The sequence below is a fragment of the Babylonia areolata genome, chromosome 1 (genome assembly GCF_041734735.1).
Source record: "Babylonia areolata isolate BAREFJ2019XMU chromosome 1, ASM4173473v1, whole genome shotgun sequence".
Lineage (NCBI taxonomy): Eukaryota > Metazoa > Mollusca > Gastropoda > Neogastropoda > Buccinidae > Babylonia > Babylonia areolata.
In genome coordinates, this window is record NC_134876.1 from 36,955,326 (window position 1) to 36,973,694 (window position 18,369).

Below are 18,369 nucleotides of genomic sequence, written 5' to 3' on the forward strand. Positions count from 1 at the left end.
GTATGTCTTCAGTGTTAACACTGTTACCGGCTGTCAAAGCGTTGGCCAGGTTAAGGTACACCCTGTCATCACCATCATTCCCAAATGACTCGTCCATTCTGAAAAGAAACCTATTTATGTTCACAAGTGAGCTTATCAATAAATGTTTAAATGTTCACTGCTTCTTTCACTTTACAGACTATCTTTTAATTCCCATTTTAACAACTTGTGTACATGTGCATGCGTGAGAATCATACAGAATACTCTTTTCTCCACTCTTGCAGGTTTACCATCTTCCTCCATCAACAGATTACAGAAAATTCAGAACAATGCTGCATGACTGGTTCTCGCCAAAAAGAAATCTGATCATGTTACACCTCTGCTGAATCGGTTACACTGGCTTCCGATTGAGTCCCGCATTCACTCTAAGTTAGCAACACTCGCCTTCAAACATTTTGACAAGTCTCTTCCATTGTATCTCTCCTCTGTACTGGAAACATACGAACCGCACAGAACATAAAGATCCAGTTCTGGAAAGCTGCTTAAAGTTCCAAGGACTAATCTCAAATGCGCTGGAAATAGGTCTTTCAGAGCTCAGGTTCCCCAAGTGTGGAACTCTCTACGTTCATCTGTTAGGAATGCCTCTGATCTACATTACTTTAAGTCAGATATGAAAACTTACCTTTTCCATAAGCATTTTTGTTCTGGGTGAAACGGTTAAACCAAGGCATGCCTGTTAACAAGTATCTTTGTACTAGTATTAATTCATTGTGTATTTTATACAGTTTTGGTCTTCGATGTGATGGCATTTTTTCTATCTGGTTATTTTTAATGGGCATGTGTGTGTGTGTGTGTGTGTGTGTGTGTGTGTGTGTGTGTGTGTGAGAGAGAGAGAGAGAGAGAGAGAGAGAGAGAGAGAGAGAGAGAGAGAGAGAGAGAGTTCTATGAAATGCATTTTGTTTTAATCTAAGCCTTATTTACTTCATAGCTTTTATAATCTGATTCATCTCTTAAGTGTGCTTTTTCATTCATATGAACACACTGGATGTTTTCCATTGTCAGATAGTGGTTGACGTGTTTTTTTAAGGCATGTTTATAGTCAACTGGATGATGTGAGGCGCTTTGAACAGCATTGGTGCAGGATATCGCGCCACAGAAAAACTATGTATTATTATTATCATTGTTGTTATTATTATTATTTTCTACATATATATATATATATATATTTTTTTTTGTTTTGTTTTGTTTGTTTGTTGTTGTTTTTTTGTTTGTTTTTGTTTGTTTGTTTCTTTGTTTGTGGGTTTTTTGTGGTTTTTTTGTTTTTTTTGGTTTTTGTTTTCTCTGTGTGTGTGTGTGTGTGTGTGTGTGTGTGTGTGTGTGTGTGTGCTGGGTGAGTATGTGTGTGTCTCTGTCTGTGTTATGTCTGTGGTGTGTGTGTGTGTGTGTGTGTGTGTGTGTGTGTGTGTGTGAGAATAATATCCTGGCATAAAAATGGTAATGTGCTGTGGAGACATGGGGTTATGACTACACTACTACTACTACTACATTATTACTACCACCACCATAACTGATGATGGAGTCTCCCGTCGGACTGACAGATGAGCAGGCAGGCAGGCTTATCTGTCAGTGTGTGTCCTCATATGGGAGAAGAGGCCGATTCTGGATGCGCAGCACTTCCCACAAGTGTTGCAAGGGAAAACATCTCCTGAAGTTAAGCCTTGCTTCCTTCACTCACGCTTCTCCTTAATGGCCAGCGTTCTCTTGTTTTCAAACGTCTTTATGCCACAAGAGCACAGCATCCTCCAGCGAGAACGGTCAAGGACATCAGTTTCCCAGGAAGCGATGTCTGTGTCAAAGGCTTTGAGGTTTGTCTTCAAGGTGTCCTTGAAGCACTTGCAGGTTCTTCCAAGTTTGCGGTGGCCTTCCTTCAGTTGGCCATACAAGAGCATCTTCGGGATCCTGCTGTCTGTCATGCGGACAACGTGTACTGTCCAGCGTAGCTGGCACTGGATCAGCAGGCTTTCGATGCTGGGCAGGCCACTCCTCTCTAGGACCTGGAAGTTGGAGACCCTGTCTTGCCACTTTATGCCAAGGATCTTTTGTAGGCACCTCTGGTGAAACTGCTCAAGTTGTTGAATGTGACGGCGATATGTCGTCCATGTTTCACAGCAGTACAAGGTGGTCAGCACAACAGCTCTGTACTACTAGTACTACTATTATTACTACCACCACCACAACTACTACTACTGCTACTACACTGCCATTTAAAAAGGACCGTTCATTGAAAAAGAGCTACTAATAAACACTACACTATCTAGACAGCACAATCAAGACACAAAGCAGCGGAACATCATACATTCTGCACATCTTCTCACATTTTTTTTATTCTGCAACCTACAGCTGCAACCCTGGACCTTTGTCAGGTTGAGTGGTTTTATTCATATAAGTATATATATAACGTTAATCAGTTTTGTGCATCTAACAAATAACATAATAAACATAAAAATTCTGAAAAGCTTACCTGGAAAGTTACTTTCTGCACTTTTTCCTCCATGAATCTGCTTGTTTTCAAGGTCTGGCACAACTTCTACTTTGAATGGAATTGTGAGCAGTGAAAGCAAGTATGTTGTGTTATTCCTCATCCATTTCAACGGATGTAGTAAGTTCAGGGTTTAATTGAATATGTCAACACGAGGTCCCGCAGGTCTGTTTGACACGAACCGTACAGACCCCACGGGCCAGAACAGGGCCCCTTTCCAGTGCAAACTGAAAACATTGTTGACAGGGAAAACAAGCAGTGGACACTTACGTCTATTCCGCAGGGACAGAACTGAAAACCAGACGGAAAACTGGGCGTGCGGAAGGACAGTATTTTGATTTACTACCATATTAGCAGTATAAACAACCAGACTTGCTGACAGCGACAACAACGCAATTCAAGATACTTGGTCAGAAGAGCAACTACTTCAGAAACGAATCACAGTATGAAGAGATACTTGGTTTCGGCAGTCACTGTTTCTTGTTCGTCTATACTTGTTTACGTTTCCAATCAATAACTAGATAAATATTGATTTTATTTCAAAGGAACTACATTTATATGAAAGAGTACTATTTTCTGAATCTTTTGATATCAAAATGTCAAAATCACCAAAATACCAAGATACTAGGTTTGGGCAGTCAACCCTTGATAATTCCTTTATCATCGGAGTTGGTTTCTTGTTTTTCCCCAATGCAAATCTTAGTGAAAAATGAGAGAGAAAAAAGAAAAAAGGGGGAGACGACAATGATGATCATGATAATGACAGTGGCGTTAGTGAATAAACTAAAAACAGACTGAAAGAAGACCAAATCATCCAACCAAGTAAACACACATAAGGAAACACACACACACTCACTCACTCACTGACAAACACATACATTCAGTTGTTGTTTTTTAAACCAGCACTGTGCCATCACCTCCACCGTCTATTGTTGACGTCTTCTCTAACACCACTGTCATTATCATGATCATCTTTGTTTCCCCCATATCTCGTTTCTTTCACTCTCTCTCATTTTCTCCTAGATATGCATGGAAAAAGACAAGAAACCAACTCCGATGACAAAGGAAATATTTTTGATAAAAATAAAGGGGACTTCCCACAATTTCTTAGACTTTGTGAGAAATTGTGGGGGCGCACACCCAAATTTCTTGCAAATGAGAGAAAACATAGAAGGGAACGACCATGATTTCTCACAGTCCCACTAATTTCTCTCAAAGTGACAGAAATCATGGAATTGTGAAAAATTGTGGGCTTACAGAGTTATTACATAGACTCGTTTACGAAAGTGAGACCAAATATCAACAACAACCAACAAAAATCACTTTTGTTTTACCTAAAACAAACCCACCACCAACAAACAAAAAACATCACTTTTGTTTCGTTTTCCCTCCACTTAAAACTCCACCTGTTTCGTGGTACTTGAACGCCACACCTTGATTGATACATCTTTTGGTGCCTGTCTCAGCAAAGTCACAGCCTCAAAATGGCTTAATCCTGTCATATCTTGACCATTTACCTGAACACACACACACACACACACACAAAACACATAAAACTTATGAGATCTCTTAGGAGTAGCAGAGTATTCAAGATTGTAAAGACCAAAACCGTATTTTTCAGCCAACAAGGCACACTTTGTTACACTCAAATCTCACCCGCGCATCTTATCAGCTGAATATGTTGGCTGAAAAGTGAAAACACATGAGCAAATAAGATAGTGTAAGGCCTTTAAACTGAGTGTAAAACACACATCCTATACACCTTGAGTCTTTTAAAAAAATCTTAATATGATTTAGATGAGGGAGATGCATGGAAAAAACTGATTTCCCATTGTATGTCCAGACTGATATCCCATTAATTGAAAGAATTTTTGCTGCTCATCGCAGATGTGTGCATCAATGTAACTTCCATAGTAATCTCAGAGTAAGTTATTATTTGAACTAAAAATGATAAAGTGACTGTCATAAGCCCGATGAGTATCTGGAAGTCATCAGCTGATGTCTTACACAAAGTGCTTCCCCACTGCCTATGAAATGTCCACTGATGTCATGCACCTATTTCAATTTTTCCTTCATTGGAGTTTGGTTCAATGAACATAGACTGAATGGTTAGTTTGTCTGGATTATAAAGATATTATTTAAATAAGCATATGCCAGGTGGAAGACTCCTTTCTTCTCAATAGTGATTTGCTAACTGGACCATGTCAAGCTTGTGTGAAAAGGTGGCTTGCCTCATGTGCCAAAAAAGAAAAAAAAGAAAAAGAAAAAAAAGGTGTTGGAAACTTTGTCCAGTAATGATAGTGGTTCCAGAAGCAATTCAACTTTGCAGGCTGTGCAAATGATTATGGAGCAGTTTAACAATGGAGATGGATCTATCTTGTCTGATGAATCATCATGCTGATGACAATAGTAACAAAACGCACTATCTGATGCTTATTCAGTCAGTCTATCCAATCAGACATCATTTTTGAGTGGGTGACAATGACTAACAGTGCTGTGTGCATTGTGTGGGAAGAGAAACCCAGGGTTGGAAGCTCTAAGGTGTCAAAAGCTTGACTGCACAGTTTCTGAGAACATGATTGGCATTATATATTGAGACAGTTATTTACTAACATGTATACAAGAATTGTCTCTGTTATCATAAACTTATAAACTGTTTTACTTTCTTCTACTGATGAAATCTGACAACAAGCATGTAATTTCCAGCTGTATTTTGTATGGGTTTTTGTTGTTGTTTTTTGTTGTTGTTTTTTTGGATGTCATTCTGGAGGTGGAAATTGACTTTTCTGTTGCACAAAAATTATCATCTTCACTCTGAAATGCCTAGATAACTATATACAATCAAAATAATAGAGTGACAAAGCCCAGATTCGGACTCCACATCCAGTTTCCTTCACAATGTAGATGACCAGTGGTCAGTTACAATGACCACTGGTCACTTTGACTTAAAAAATCATATCTTGACTCTTGACAGCTTATTTCTGTCACCAGAACATTTCTGCACCTTGTATAATGCAGATGACCAGTGGTTTGTGCCATTGACCAGTGGTCACTTTGATGTAGATGCAGGTTTTGATTATTCAACATTGTATGAGGTACAGTAGTACTCATGACACACTAATCAGCTGTTGAATATTACAAATCTGCTTCCTACGTTGAAGTGATCTCTGACCTGTGCTAGGATACAAGTTCTAAAGTCTTTGATTTAACTCAGCTGTGGATTTAACTCGGAAGCTTCCACTCCCCATCTTAACCACAAGGCCATGTGTGTCTGTGTGATAGTGGTCATTGCTTACTCACCTTTTCACCTGTACTTTACTCAACTGACAAATCAGACCTGACAGAAAAAGGTCTATTCATGTGTGACAAATTGTACCGCAGTTGACATAAATATATGACAATGTTTTGACATTTTGTACTGAGCACACAAGTACAAAATGTTGAACAATGAACACAGTACAAAATGTCGCAATTGTGACTTTTGTACTGTTTTGACATTTTGTACCGCAACAGCACTCAATGATGCCCTCCTCCTCACACATGCATATACCTCAGTACACACTGGCAACAAAGGCATGCCAACCACATTACATCATTATGAAGGTCAAAACCTTATAGAAAACATATTATTCGCTAAATAACCAAATACAATGAAAGAAGATACAAAAAAATAAGATATAACATGTCAAGAAGAATTTCATCTAGAACTGGCTTGACATTAAATCATGCTGGTTTGCTCCTAATGATTTGCAAAATTATGAAAAAAACAACCCAAAACATGAAAAACTGCTTCTGAATGACAGGCAGGACTGCAAAGTCACCAGGAGGGAAGAAGCAATGGAGTAAACTCCTTTCCAAAATGAAGATTCATGCTATTTGAAGCGAAAGTAAGTGGGTGCCACTGACCAAAAATTTGCTGGCTGCAGGCACTGGAAGAGGTGTTGTCCTGGCCAACAATATGTCAGCTGGATAGTTCAATGAGGTAAGTTGGATGACTTGTCTAATTTCATTTTGTTTGAAAATACAATGGGAGACTTTCACATGTATAATGATAATACAATTAGTAATGTTTTGTTTTCAAAGTTATTCGTATCTGGCTTCTCAAATGATGTTTTCCTTTGCAAAAATGAGCTTAGATAGATTTCTTTCAGTTGTTTGATAAAAGCAAAAAAAAAAAAAAAAAAAAAAGAATCACGTGACAGATTTCAACAAATGTGTCATCGGTTACCAGCAACCAAAATTTCAACTGACAGAACTGCAGGAGTTAAATACTGCAATACCAATTGTTGCTAGATCAATTACAATAAAGTTGCATATTTCCCTTAGCTGAGAAAAGACTGCTTCACAGAACATCAATGTTCAGTTCATCACACACAAACAACTGAAACGGGTTCATTACATATAGTCATTTTGTATAAACATAAACAAATATGAGTCTGCTTTAAATATCTTCTCACCTGGATAAGTCTATCACCTGCATGCAAACGTCCATCAGAAAGTGCTGGATCCTGCACCACTGCTTTAACATAGCATCCTCCTGTGCTGTTCACTCCACCCACCACTGTGAAGCCCAGACCTCCACCTGGAGTTTTCACCAGGTCCACAACAACATTCTGGAATTGGAAACAAGTGTCTGGCTTGCAACTGTTTATGATATAAAGCCAGAGGATTTCCACCCGGCCCAATACCTTGTTTCTTCCTTTTTGTTTGGTGGTTGTTGATGTTGCTGTTTCTTTTTGTTTGGATACTGCTGCTAGTTCAGTGGCCTTATTCTTGAACTGCCCAGCCCCAATCTCCCTTACATTACTACACCCAGGTTCATCAGCTGCAGTCCCAGCAGTCCACATAGATCTATCTATGTTTGGTCATCATGAAGCCCAAACCAGAAGAGACCATGCTCTAATGCCAGTTCAGTTTAGTTGTGTTCAGTTGTGCCTGTTCTGATTAAACATTCACAGAACACCGCCTACCATGCCCCCTTCTCATGACAGTTTTCAGTTTCAGTTTCAAGGTGTCAGAACATGCAGACTGATCCATGAATGCTGCACCTGATCTGCTGTTAAATAGAGAAGAAAAAAAAGGCAGATGGCACCTTCACATTAACCCAATGCACTGATCAGGCCTTGTGAGCCTATCCTTGGTTTGTGTAAAATGTTAACATGAAAATGAAATAAAATAATGTTATAAAATGAACAAATAAGTAATTACATTAAAATCCAGTGAAGGAAAAGATACTGAAATAATACAAGAACAAATATGGGCCACACTTAGTGAACTGAACCTGCATGAACCCATACATGTGCACACACCAACATAAATGTACAAATGAAAACTATAATTGATCATACTCCTCAAATCTCAATTTTCAGTGCAAACTATCTTCATCTTGAACTCTACATTTAATTCATAATTTCAAATTAAATCAAATCATGCCAAAAACAAAAGGGCCATTTCAGGGCTGAATACCCATCAATTCTTATCTTATTTTAGATATGTCCCTTCCATTTTTGACTCATTTGTGCAAACAAAGTGAGTCTATGTTTTAACCCGGTGTTCGGTTGTCTGTGTGTGTGTGTGTGTGTGTGTGTGTGTGTGGTAAACTTTAACATTGACATTTTCTCTGCAAATACTTTGTCAGTTGACACCAAATTAGGCATAAAAATAGGAAAAATTCAGTTCTTTCTAGTCATCTTGTTTAAAACAATATTGCACCTCTGGGATGGGCACAAAATTTTTTTTTAAAAGAAGCCAAATTATATGCAAAATGAATTTACTGTTATATTTATTTATTTATTTTTTATTCTCTAAACTTGGCACTTTGATATGATATTCTGACACAGCATCAAAAGCAGTCATTTTTATCATTTTTTGTTCAAACAGGAACTTTTGCTAAGCACAGAAGTTATATTTCTGGTGCATGTCTTTGGTGCAGATAGTAAAAAAGGGAAATTAATCTGTAATTAATGCTAGGGGGGTTAATTTGCTTTAAACTGATCTTTCTCATCTTAAACATTACATTTTGAAATTATACTCAATACATAAAAAGCTTTGTGTGTTTTACTCTCAGTGTACAGGGCTTTCACTGTGTTCATTCGCCCAAGTGGTCTTTTTCGGAAAATACTAAAATCAATATTACGAGTGGACTTTATAGATCTACTGGCTGAGCCATGAAGGTCATGGGCAAAAACAAATTGCGTACACATATTTATACGTATTCAAAGTGTGTGCTCATATTCCTCGCAAACGCGAAGGACACCATTTTGTTTCAAGTTGTTGACCTGCCCATTCAATCCTATATTCAATCGACAATACATGATAACATGTGATGGAAAGTTGGAGAAGGAGACCGTTAAATATTTATTCAGAGAAAGATTTGTGAACGCCTCATCACTTACTGGATTATGCCCCAAACTGCCATAAAAATATCCACAAAATCAGTTGGAATTCACAGTTAAAAATAATAAACCATGAGAGTTAATACCCTTGATGAAACGTAAAAATTTCCAGTCTTGACTTTTCTCCAAATTAAGTCCTTTTCACTTCATACGACATTTAGAAGTACTTGTACTTGGCTCTACATGTTATTAGTTTAACAAAATACTCAATTTTCATATCAACTTTAAAATCCAAGTTTTTTATGTATTGAGTATAATGCATTTACTGTTATATTTATATTTTTTGTATTCTCTAAACTTGGCACTATATATATATATATATATCTGTGTCTGTGTGTGCGTGTGTGCGTGCATGCACGCGCATGCATGTGTGTGTGTGTGTGCGTGTGCGTGTGTGTGTGTGTGCGTGTGTGTGTGAGTTCTATGAAATGCATTTTGTTTTTATCTAAGCCTTATTAGCCTCATAGCTCTTATAATCTGATTCATCTCTTAAGTGTGCTTTTTGACTCACTTGTGTAAACAAAGTGAGTCTATGTTTTAACCCGGTGTTCGGTTGTCTGTGTGTGTGTGTGTGTGTGTGTGTGTGTGTGTGTGTGTTTGTGTGTGTGTCCGTGGTAAACTTTAACATTGACATTTTCTCTGCAAATACTTTGTCAGTTGACACCAAATTAGGCATAAAAATAGGAAAAATTCAGTTCTTTCCAGTCATCTTGTTTAAAACAATATTGCACCTCTGGGATGGGCACACACAAAAAAAAAAAACCCAAAAAAAATGAAGCCTAATTATATGCAAACTGCATTTACTGTTTATTTATATTTTTTTGTATTCTCTAAACTTGGCACTTTGATATGATATTCTGACACAACAAGAGCAGTCATTATTATCATTTTTTGTTCAAACAGGAACTTCTTTTGCTAAGCATGGAAGTTTTATTTATTTTGCAAACGTTTTAGTGCAGATAGTAAAAAAAAAGGGAAATTAATCTGTAATGAATGCTAGGGGACTTAATTTGCTTTAAACTGATCTTTCTCATCTTAAACATTACATTTTGAAATTATACTCAATACATAAAAAATTGTGTGTTTTACTCTGTGTATAGGGCTTTCACTACGTTCATTCGCCCAAGTGGTCTTTTTCGGAAAATACTAAAATCAATATGACGAGTGGACTCTACAGATCTACTGGCTGAGCCCTGAAGGTGATGGGCAAAAATCAATTGTGTACACATATTTATACATATTCAAAGCGCATGCTCATATTCTTCGCGAACGCGAACGACGCCATTTTGTTTCAAGTTGATGACCTGCCCGTTCAATCCTATATTCAATGGACAATACACGGTAACATGTGATGAAAAGTTGGAGAAGGAGACCGTTAAATATTTATTCAGAGACAGATTTGTGAACACCTCATCACTTACTGGATTATGCCCCAAACTGCCATAAAAAATATCCACAGAATCAGTCGGAATTCACAGTTAAAAATTGTAAACCATGCAAGTTAATACCCTTGAACTGATCACGATGAAACAAAAAAATTTCCAGTCTTGACTTTTCTCAAAATTAAGTCCTTTTCACTTCTTACGACGTTTAGAAGTACTTGTACTTGGCTCTACATGTTATTAGTTTAACAAAATAATAAATTTTCATATCAACTTTAAAACTATAAAACTAGAATGAACATAACAGAGAAACTGAATCGACTGTGTCGTACTACATTCCCGGTGGGTGTAACTAAAGTTGTACATCTATCTAGATCTAGTGAAAACGGCTAAATGTTGCAGTGTGATTGCGGCAATAGCCATTAAAAAGAATTTTTAATTGCCCTTAAAGATTTTTGGAATGTCCAAGATACACCAGAATAATATGATTTAAACAGCATCCTCACTGCGAATACCGCAACTGATTTATTGCCCTTTAAAAAAGTATGTTCAAATGTTAAATTTTAGAACGTCAGTTAAGGAGCCACGATAGTGTAATGGTTAAGGCAGTTTCTTCTCACCCGAACACGCGGGGTTCGAATCTGGTTAGGACTTTTTTTTTTTTTTTTTTTTTAAATGCGAAGCTTCATAATAACAAATACAGAACACATTTTAATGATTAGACTTTTTTTTTTTTTAAGTGTATCACAAGTGAATCTTGAAGGCCTTGCCTCTCTTGTTCATTCATATGAACACACTGGATGTTTTCCATTGTCAGATAGCGGTTGATGTGTTTTTAAAGGCATGTTTATAGTCAACTGGATGATGTAAGTCGCTTTGAGCAGCATTGGTGCTGGATATCGCGCCATAGAAAAACTATGTATTATTATTATTATTATTATCATCATTATTATTATTATCATTACAACGTGTTAAGTAAGAGTTTTTATCGTTCAACATGAATTTCAAATTAAAAATGTCAGTCGGCAATAACGGAAGCTGGAGTTTCGGTAAACCCTTGACCAAGTGGGCATGCCTGTATTCCTCTTGACGGCGTTTTCAACAATGGAACTGCGATGGTAAGGTTATGAAGTTTTGTTGTCACAGGGTTATTTCCTGTCCCAAGTAACACTTTTTGTAACAAGTAACACATGAAACATATTACATTTAGATTTTAATCAAAAAGAAGCAATAACCTGGATACATATATAAACAGATTGATGCACAACTTCTTTTGGGGTTCTACTTCAGTCCCAGTAGGTATCCAAATAATGATGTGAGTTAAGAAAAGCCCAAGTGACAGGCATCCAGTGTTGTCACTTGTCACAAGTAATTCAGGAATCCCCATTTTAAGTTTCAATTATGTACATAACAGGTTTAATTTCCTGCATAACCTATCATTCAATGATGTTGAAACAATACCTTGAAACAGTATGCAAAGTGCTTGATGACTGATCAAACCAAATTTCTTTTCATGTAACGAATGACATTTGAACCAGTGATAACACACTCAGAAACAACTTTTCCATCACTCGTAATCAGAATCTTTAATTTACACTTGTGTAAGACCATAAGTCATAATAATGTATTATTCAATATGAGAGAGTAACATGGATATTGCAGCATTCATTCAGCTGTTTTCACCAACTTTCGTTATCTTTTAAAGTAAAAAAAGTGACAGGATCTGTGTGTCTTATGACAAGTGACAACACTTCTGCAGTGCAGTGTTTATAATTTTTGTTGAAGCTATTGCCTGGGAGCAAATCATTTCTTTGATTAGTAAGTAATTAAGGGGTGGGGGTGGGAGAACAATTTTATTTATAATAGATGTGAAATAGATTTCGTATGTGTGTGTGTGTGCGTGCGTACGTGCGTGCGAGTGTGTGTGTGTGTGTGTGTGCGTGCGCACGCACGCGTATGCACGTGCGTTCAGGTGTGTTTGTATGTATGAATACGATACTTTGGTGTGATTGGTACAAGATCCATTGCTGAAGTATATCATTGGATTTTTGCTCTCTTTTCCTTTGACATGATGTATTGATGCACTGTATATTTGTTGTATGAGAAAGACAGAGGGAGAGGGAGTGAGGGTGCATGATGTATAACATAGGAATTTTGTTTTCCTTTCCTTTGATATAATGTATTGATGCACTGTATATTTGTACGAGAGAGACAGAGTGCCCACCTATATTTACTTGCATTCCTTCCAGTACATACTCATATTTTATTTTGGACTTTTGCCCATCTTGCAAGGTCATAGTTGCGAGCTTTCTTCCCCCACCACTTTGTGACTTGTGCATTGTGCCTGCCACGGCAAAAGTCATTGAAAAAAAACTTTTTTCTTTTGTCAAGAAATTTTTGACTGATCATTTTTTGTATGTGTGGGTGTATGCTTGGTTTTTTTTTTCTTTTCTCTTTTTCTTTTTGTTAAACTTGCTGTTTTTCTTCCGTCTTATTATAAAAATCCATGTATATTTTGCTCCCGTAAGTGTGTTGCCTTGTTAACAAGGCAAGCAGGTCAAAACAGTTCACATGAGAATTTCAGTACATGCCGGAAAATGGGTAAAGCAAAATTTAATATGCCTAAAAATCCTGTGCATTTTGACGCTGTCGCAAAATTTTGGCTTTTGCTGTTTTGTACCTGTGAAAACAAAATTGGTCAACATGTATGTTCTGAGCTTTGTTCAAAAACTCTTCCTTTAATTCTTGGAATTTTCAACTCCTCTGTGAATCTTATTTATGTGAAATGCACTTGCATGTTTGTCATTATCAAAAGCATTATTATTTTGTTATGTGTCATAAGTATATCAAACATATATGTGTATATATGTAGGTATGTAATATGTAGTTTTTTGGGGTTGTTTTTTGTTTGTTTTTTGGTTCATAAGTATGTCAAACATATATGTGTATATATCCTCATCTCATCTATCCCTTGACCCGTGGGTGGGTCGTTGGGGCACCATGGATGACTGCCTGGTCAGCTCGCGCCACCTGCCTCGGTCCTCAGCGGCCCTTTGAGTTGTGGCAAATGGCAGGCCCGTCCACTCTTTGATGTTGTCCTCCCACCGCTTTCTCTGTCTGCCTCTCTTCCTCCTTCCTTGTACGGTACCCTGCAGGATGGTCTTGGCTAGGCCGTCTGATCGTGTGACGTGTCCATACCAGCGGAGCTTGCGTTCCTTCACTGTGGTTAGCAGGTCTTTGAATGGGCCAATGGCATTTTGGACTCTTCTTTTCACTTCCTCATTTGTGATGTGGTCTTTGTATGTAATGTTCAGGATCTTGCGGAAGCATCTCATTTCCAGGGCCTGGATTCTTCTCTGGAGTTCTGCAGTGAGGGTCCAGGATTCGCAAGCGTATAGAAATATTGAGAAGATGAGGGAGCGCATTAGTCTGATTTTGGACGAGAGGGAGATCTTTTTGTCCTTCCATATAGTCTTCAGTCGACTCAGTGCGGCAGTAGTCTGCGCGATTCTGGACAGGACCTCTGGTTTCGAACCCTCGTCTGACACAATGGCACCCAAGTATTTGAAGGAGGAGACTTCTTCCAGTTTTTCACTGTTTACGTGCAAGTTGGACGTTACGCCTTGGCTGTTGTTGGTCATAACCTTGGTCTTCTCGGCACTGATCTCCATGCCGTAGGCTGATGATGTCTTGTCAAGTTTGCGCACGAGTTCTTCGAGTTCTTTCTCTTCTCCTGCCAGGCCATCAATGTCATCGGCAAAGCGCAGGTTGGTGATGACTCTGCCTCCAATGCTGACAGTTCCCACATGATCTTCCAGGGCGTCAGTCATGATCCTTTCAAGAAAGAGGTTGAAGAGAGTGGGAGAGAGTAGACAGCCCTGTCTGACTCCGACCGTGGTTCTAAACCAGTTACCCGAGCTACCATTGAAGAGGACTGCACTGGTTGCTCTTTCGTATAGGTTCTGTATGGCTTGGATGATGTCTTCACTGATGTTGAATTTGTGCATGGTGGCCCATAAGGCAGCGTGCCATACCCTGTCGAACGCCTTCTTGAAGTCAATGAAGACGTGGTAGAGGTCTCTTTGGTGCTGGAGATATTTCTCGCACAGCAAGCGCAGGTTGAAGATTTGTTCTGTTGTGCTTCTCCCTGCTCTGAAGCCGGCCTGCTCTTCAGCGATGATCATTTCTGCTTGCGGCTTCAGTCGGTTGAGAAGGACCTTTAGCATGACCTTGCTGGGGTGGCTGATTAGGCTGATAGTGCGGTAGTTTTTGCACTGTTGTAGATTGCCCTTCTTGGGGATTGTGATGACCAATGATTGTGTCCAGGTGGTTGGCCACTCTCCCGTCTGCAGGAACTTATTACAGATGGTGGTGAGGGCATCAATCACCGCTTCGCCTCCAGCTTGAATCAGTTCGGAGGGAATGTTGTCGACGCCAGCTGACTTCCCTGCTTTCAGTGTCTTCACTGCTGCCTCTACTTCTTCCCGAAGAATTGGCTGGCTGTCGTTGTTGGTTGATGGGGGACAGTTCAGAACTGAAGTGTCACCTTTGGTGTCATGGTTGTACAACTCGGAGCAATATTCAGTCCAGCGCTGTAGGATGTCTTTTTCTTCAATGAGGCATTTCCCTGATTTGTCCTGGATGGTGCTGACTCGTCCTTACTTGGTTGTTGTCAAGTTTTTGACAGTTGCGTACGCTCTTTTTGAGTTGTTCTTTTGCAGGTTGTCTTCAATCTCTGAGCACTGTTGTTCTATCCAGTTTTCTTTTGCTTTTCTCATGCTGGATTTGACCTTGTTGTTGGCGGTCCTGTATTTGTTTGTTCCTTCAGGGGTGCCTTTCTTGTTCTTCAGTGCTCTTCGTTTATCGCATAGGTCGAGGATGTCAGGGGTGACCCAGGGCTTCTTCACTGGTCGTTTTGTGCCCAGAACTTCTTTGGCAGTCTCAGTCACTGCAGTGTTAAATGCAGTTGTTTCTCTGTCGATGTTCACCTCTTCGTCCTGCAAGATGGTCAGTGCGGCAAATTTTCCTCCATATGTATGTATGTAATATGTAGTTTTTTTGTTTGTTTGTTTTTTTTGTTTTTTGGGTTTTCGTTTTGTTTTTTTGAAGCCCTAGAAAACAGGTGGAAAGCATTAGTATTGTTTCACTGAACTGCCAAGGTCTTGCCAGTTTTAAAAAGACAAGAGATGTCTTCCATTACCTAAGACAGAAGAAACATTCCATTTGTCTTCTTCAGGATACACATTTTGATAAGATTGAATATCAGATAAAATGTGAATGGGGATATACATGTTATTTTGCATCCTTTAACTCTCAGTCAAGAGGTGTTGCTGTCTTATTTAATAATAATTTTTATTTCAAAGTTAAAAAAAGTATTCAAAGATCCTAACAGTAATTATATATTTGTTTCACTGACAACCATGGACAAAGAATTTCTTATCATAAGTACATATGGTCCCAATAGAGATACCCCTGAATTTTACACAGCTTTAGAAGAAAATATAACAAAAGTTGGCTGTCCAAATTTAATCATTGGAGGAGACTGAAATTTAGTACTTGATCCAAACTTAGATCATTATAATTATAAACAAGTAAATAATCCAAAAACTAGAGAAAAAGTTGATGATATTATTTCAGATTTAGACCTTGTAGACATATGGAGAGAATTAAATCCTGAAAGTAAACGATTTACCTGGCGCAGGACTACTCCTTTACAGCAAAGCAGACTTGATTTTTTCCTTTTGTCTGAATGCTTGATTCATTATGTACAAGAAGCAGATATACAATACAGATACAGAACTGATCATTCTATGATAGTATTAAAGTTAGAGTTTGGAAAGTATATTAAACGTAATACGTTCTGGAAATTTAATAACTCCCTGCTTAAAGATGCTGACTACGTTAATGAAGTCAATGAAGAAATCACTGCAGTTCTTGAAGAATATGCTCTGCCAGCATATGACAGAAACAAAATAAAAAATATCCCAACAAATGAAATTCAGTTTACGATATCAGACCAACTAATCTTGGACGTTTTATTGGTGAAAATAAGATCAAAAACGATAGCGTACGTCACAATGAAGAAACGAAAAACAGCTGAGAAAGAAGACAAACTAGATCTAGAAATATGTTTATTAGAAAGAAAAAAGAGTTCTATCGAGCGAAGAAAGCCAAAAATTAGAAGATTGTAAAGTAGAACTGACGGACATTAGAAGCAAGAAAATGGAAGGGGTATTATTATGCTCGAGGGCCAGATGGATTGCTGAAGGGGAAAAAAATTTCTAAGTATTTTTGTGAGCTGGAAAAGAGACATTTTGTTAGTAAATGTATGAAAAAACTAATATCAAAAGAAGGAAAAGAGTTGTATGAGCCTCATGAAATTCTGAATGAAGTGCAGTGCAGTCGTTTTACAAAAATCTGTATAAACAGCATACTGTCGACAACTGTGAAATATCTGATATGGTCAGGGAAATACCAAAGTTATCTGATATAGAATCAAAAAGCCTTGAAGAGAGAAATATGCAACTCAGTCTCTTAAACAGATGAAAAATGATAAAAGTCCAGGCTCTGATGGTTTTTTGGTAGAATTTTTTAAGATGTTTTGGAAAAAGTTGGGAAACTTGGTGGTTAGGTTTAAATGAAGGTTTCAGGAAGGGTGAACTGTCGTCGACTCAAAGAGAAGGAATTATTACATGCATACCAAAAGGTGATAAACCAAGGGAATTTGTGAAAAATTGGAGACCAATTTCACGGTTGAACATTGTTTACAAAATTGGCTCTTCTTGTATTGCAGCTAGACTAAAAGTCGTACTGTCCACTGTTGTAAGTGAAGATCAGTCAGGTTTTATGCCAAACAGATACATAGGAGATAATATTAGGCTAATTTATGATATAATCCATTATTTAAACTGTAAGAAATTGCCAGGTTTACTCCTCTGTATTGATTTTGACAAAAGCTTTCAATTCTATTGATGTGTCATTTATAATGAAAGTATTAAAAGCTTTTGGATTTGGACTGGATTTTTGTAATTGGGTCAACACCTTCTATAAAAACATAAAATCAACCGTTATTGTAAATGGACAGGCTTCAACATGGTTTCCTATCGAAAGAGGATGTCACCAGGGAGATCCCCTCTCACCTTATTTATTTTTGTTAAGTGTCAAAATACTTGCAATAATGATACGAGAGAACCAGTTGATCAAAGGAATAGAAATTAATGGAACAGAACATAAAATAGCACAGTTTGCAGATGATACACAAATGATGACCAAAGGTGACCGGCCATGTTTCATTTGAACAAATGATTGAAACTATAGACTCTTTTGGGAAGAAATTGGGTTTATTTATGAATACAGGAAAAATTCAAGCAATACGGTTAGGCAGCAGGAAAAACTGCAACATTAGATATTTACCTCATTTAAAAATGGAATGGAACCCATCAAAATTCAAAATACTTTTAATATGGTTAACAGTAGATCTATCAGATTGTGAAGAGATAAACTATGAATTCTGTTTAAGATATGGATAAAAAGATTAATTACTCCATTAGGATGAGTGGCTGTGTTAAAATCCCTTATTCTATCAAAGATTATTCACTTATGGATGCTACTACCTAACCCACCTGATAAGTTTATTAGCGACCTTCAAATCACATGTTTCAAATTTATTTGGAATAAAAAACAAGACAGCATTAACAGAAAAATAGCTGTAAAAAATGTACAGATGGGGGGATTAGGATTATTTGATATTAAGAAATTTATCACAGGTCTAAAACTTAGTTGGCTATGCAAGATTAAAACATCAAACCATAAATGGAAAACTATTATACAGGCAATATATCCCCAAATACAGAATCTTGACCTGTATGGCCCTTGTTTACCTATTCATGATAATTTAAACAGATTCTGGATTCAAGTGTTGCATGCATACAAAGAGTTTTGTCAAAACATTGTTCGTTCAGACAGTCAGGAAGTTAACGCTGAACCAATATTTTTTAACGCAAACATTAAAGTTGGAAATACAGTTTTATTGCATAAAAATTGGCTAGAAAAAGGCATCTCACTTACTGCACGA

The 18,369-nt window shown here is 37.7% G+C and overlaps 1 protein-coding gene across 19 annotated transcripts in view; it reads right to left on the reverse strand.

Annotated features, from left to right (window-relative positions):
* Positions 1 to 18,369, reverse strand: part of LOC143282461 (tyrosine-protein phosphatase non-receptor type 13-like) — a 590,260-nt gene that overhangs the window by 157,927 nt on the left and 413,964 nt on the right. For 5 of the 19 annotated variants that reach the window (XM_076588169.1, XM_076588162.1, XM_076588157.1 and 2 more), the window contains exons 28-29: positions 6,976 to 7,131; positions 3,925 to 4,035 (exon numbers count right to left, since the gene is read on the reverse strand). The exons of 10 other annotated variants lie outside the window; for them this stretch is intronic. In XM_076588169.1, coding sequence (XP_076444284.1) covers positions 3,925 to 4,035; positions 6,976 to 7,131 — 267 coding nt within the window. Of the gene's footprint in view, positions 1 to 3,924; positions 4,036 to 6,424; positions 6,465 to 6,975; positions 7,132 to 18,369 lie in introns of all 19 variants that reach the window. 4 more of the 19 variants (XM_076588208.1, XM_076588182.1, XM_076588175.1 and 1 more) reach the window with 2 other exon arrangements.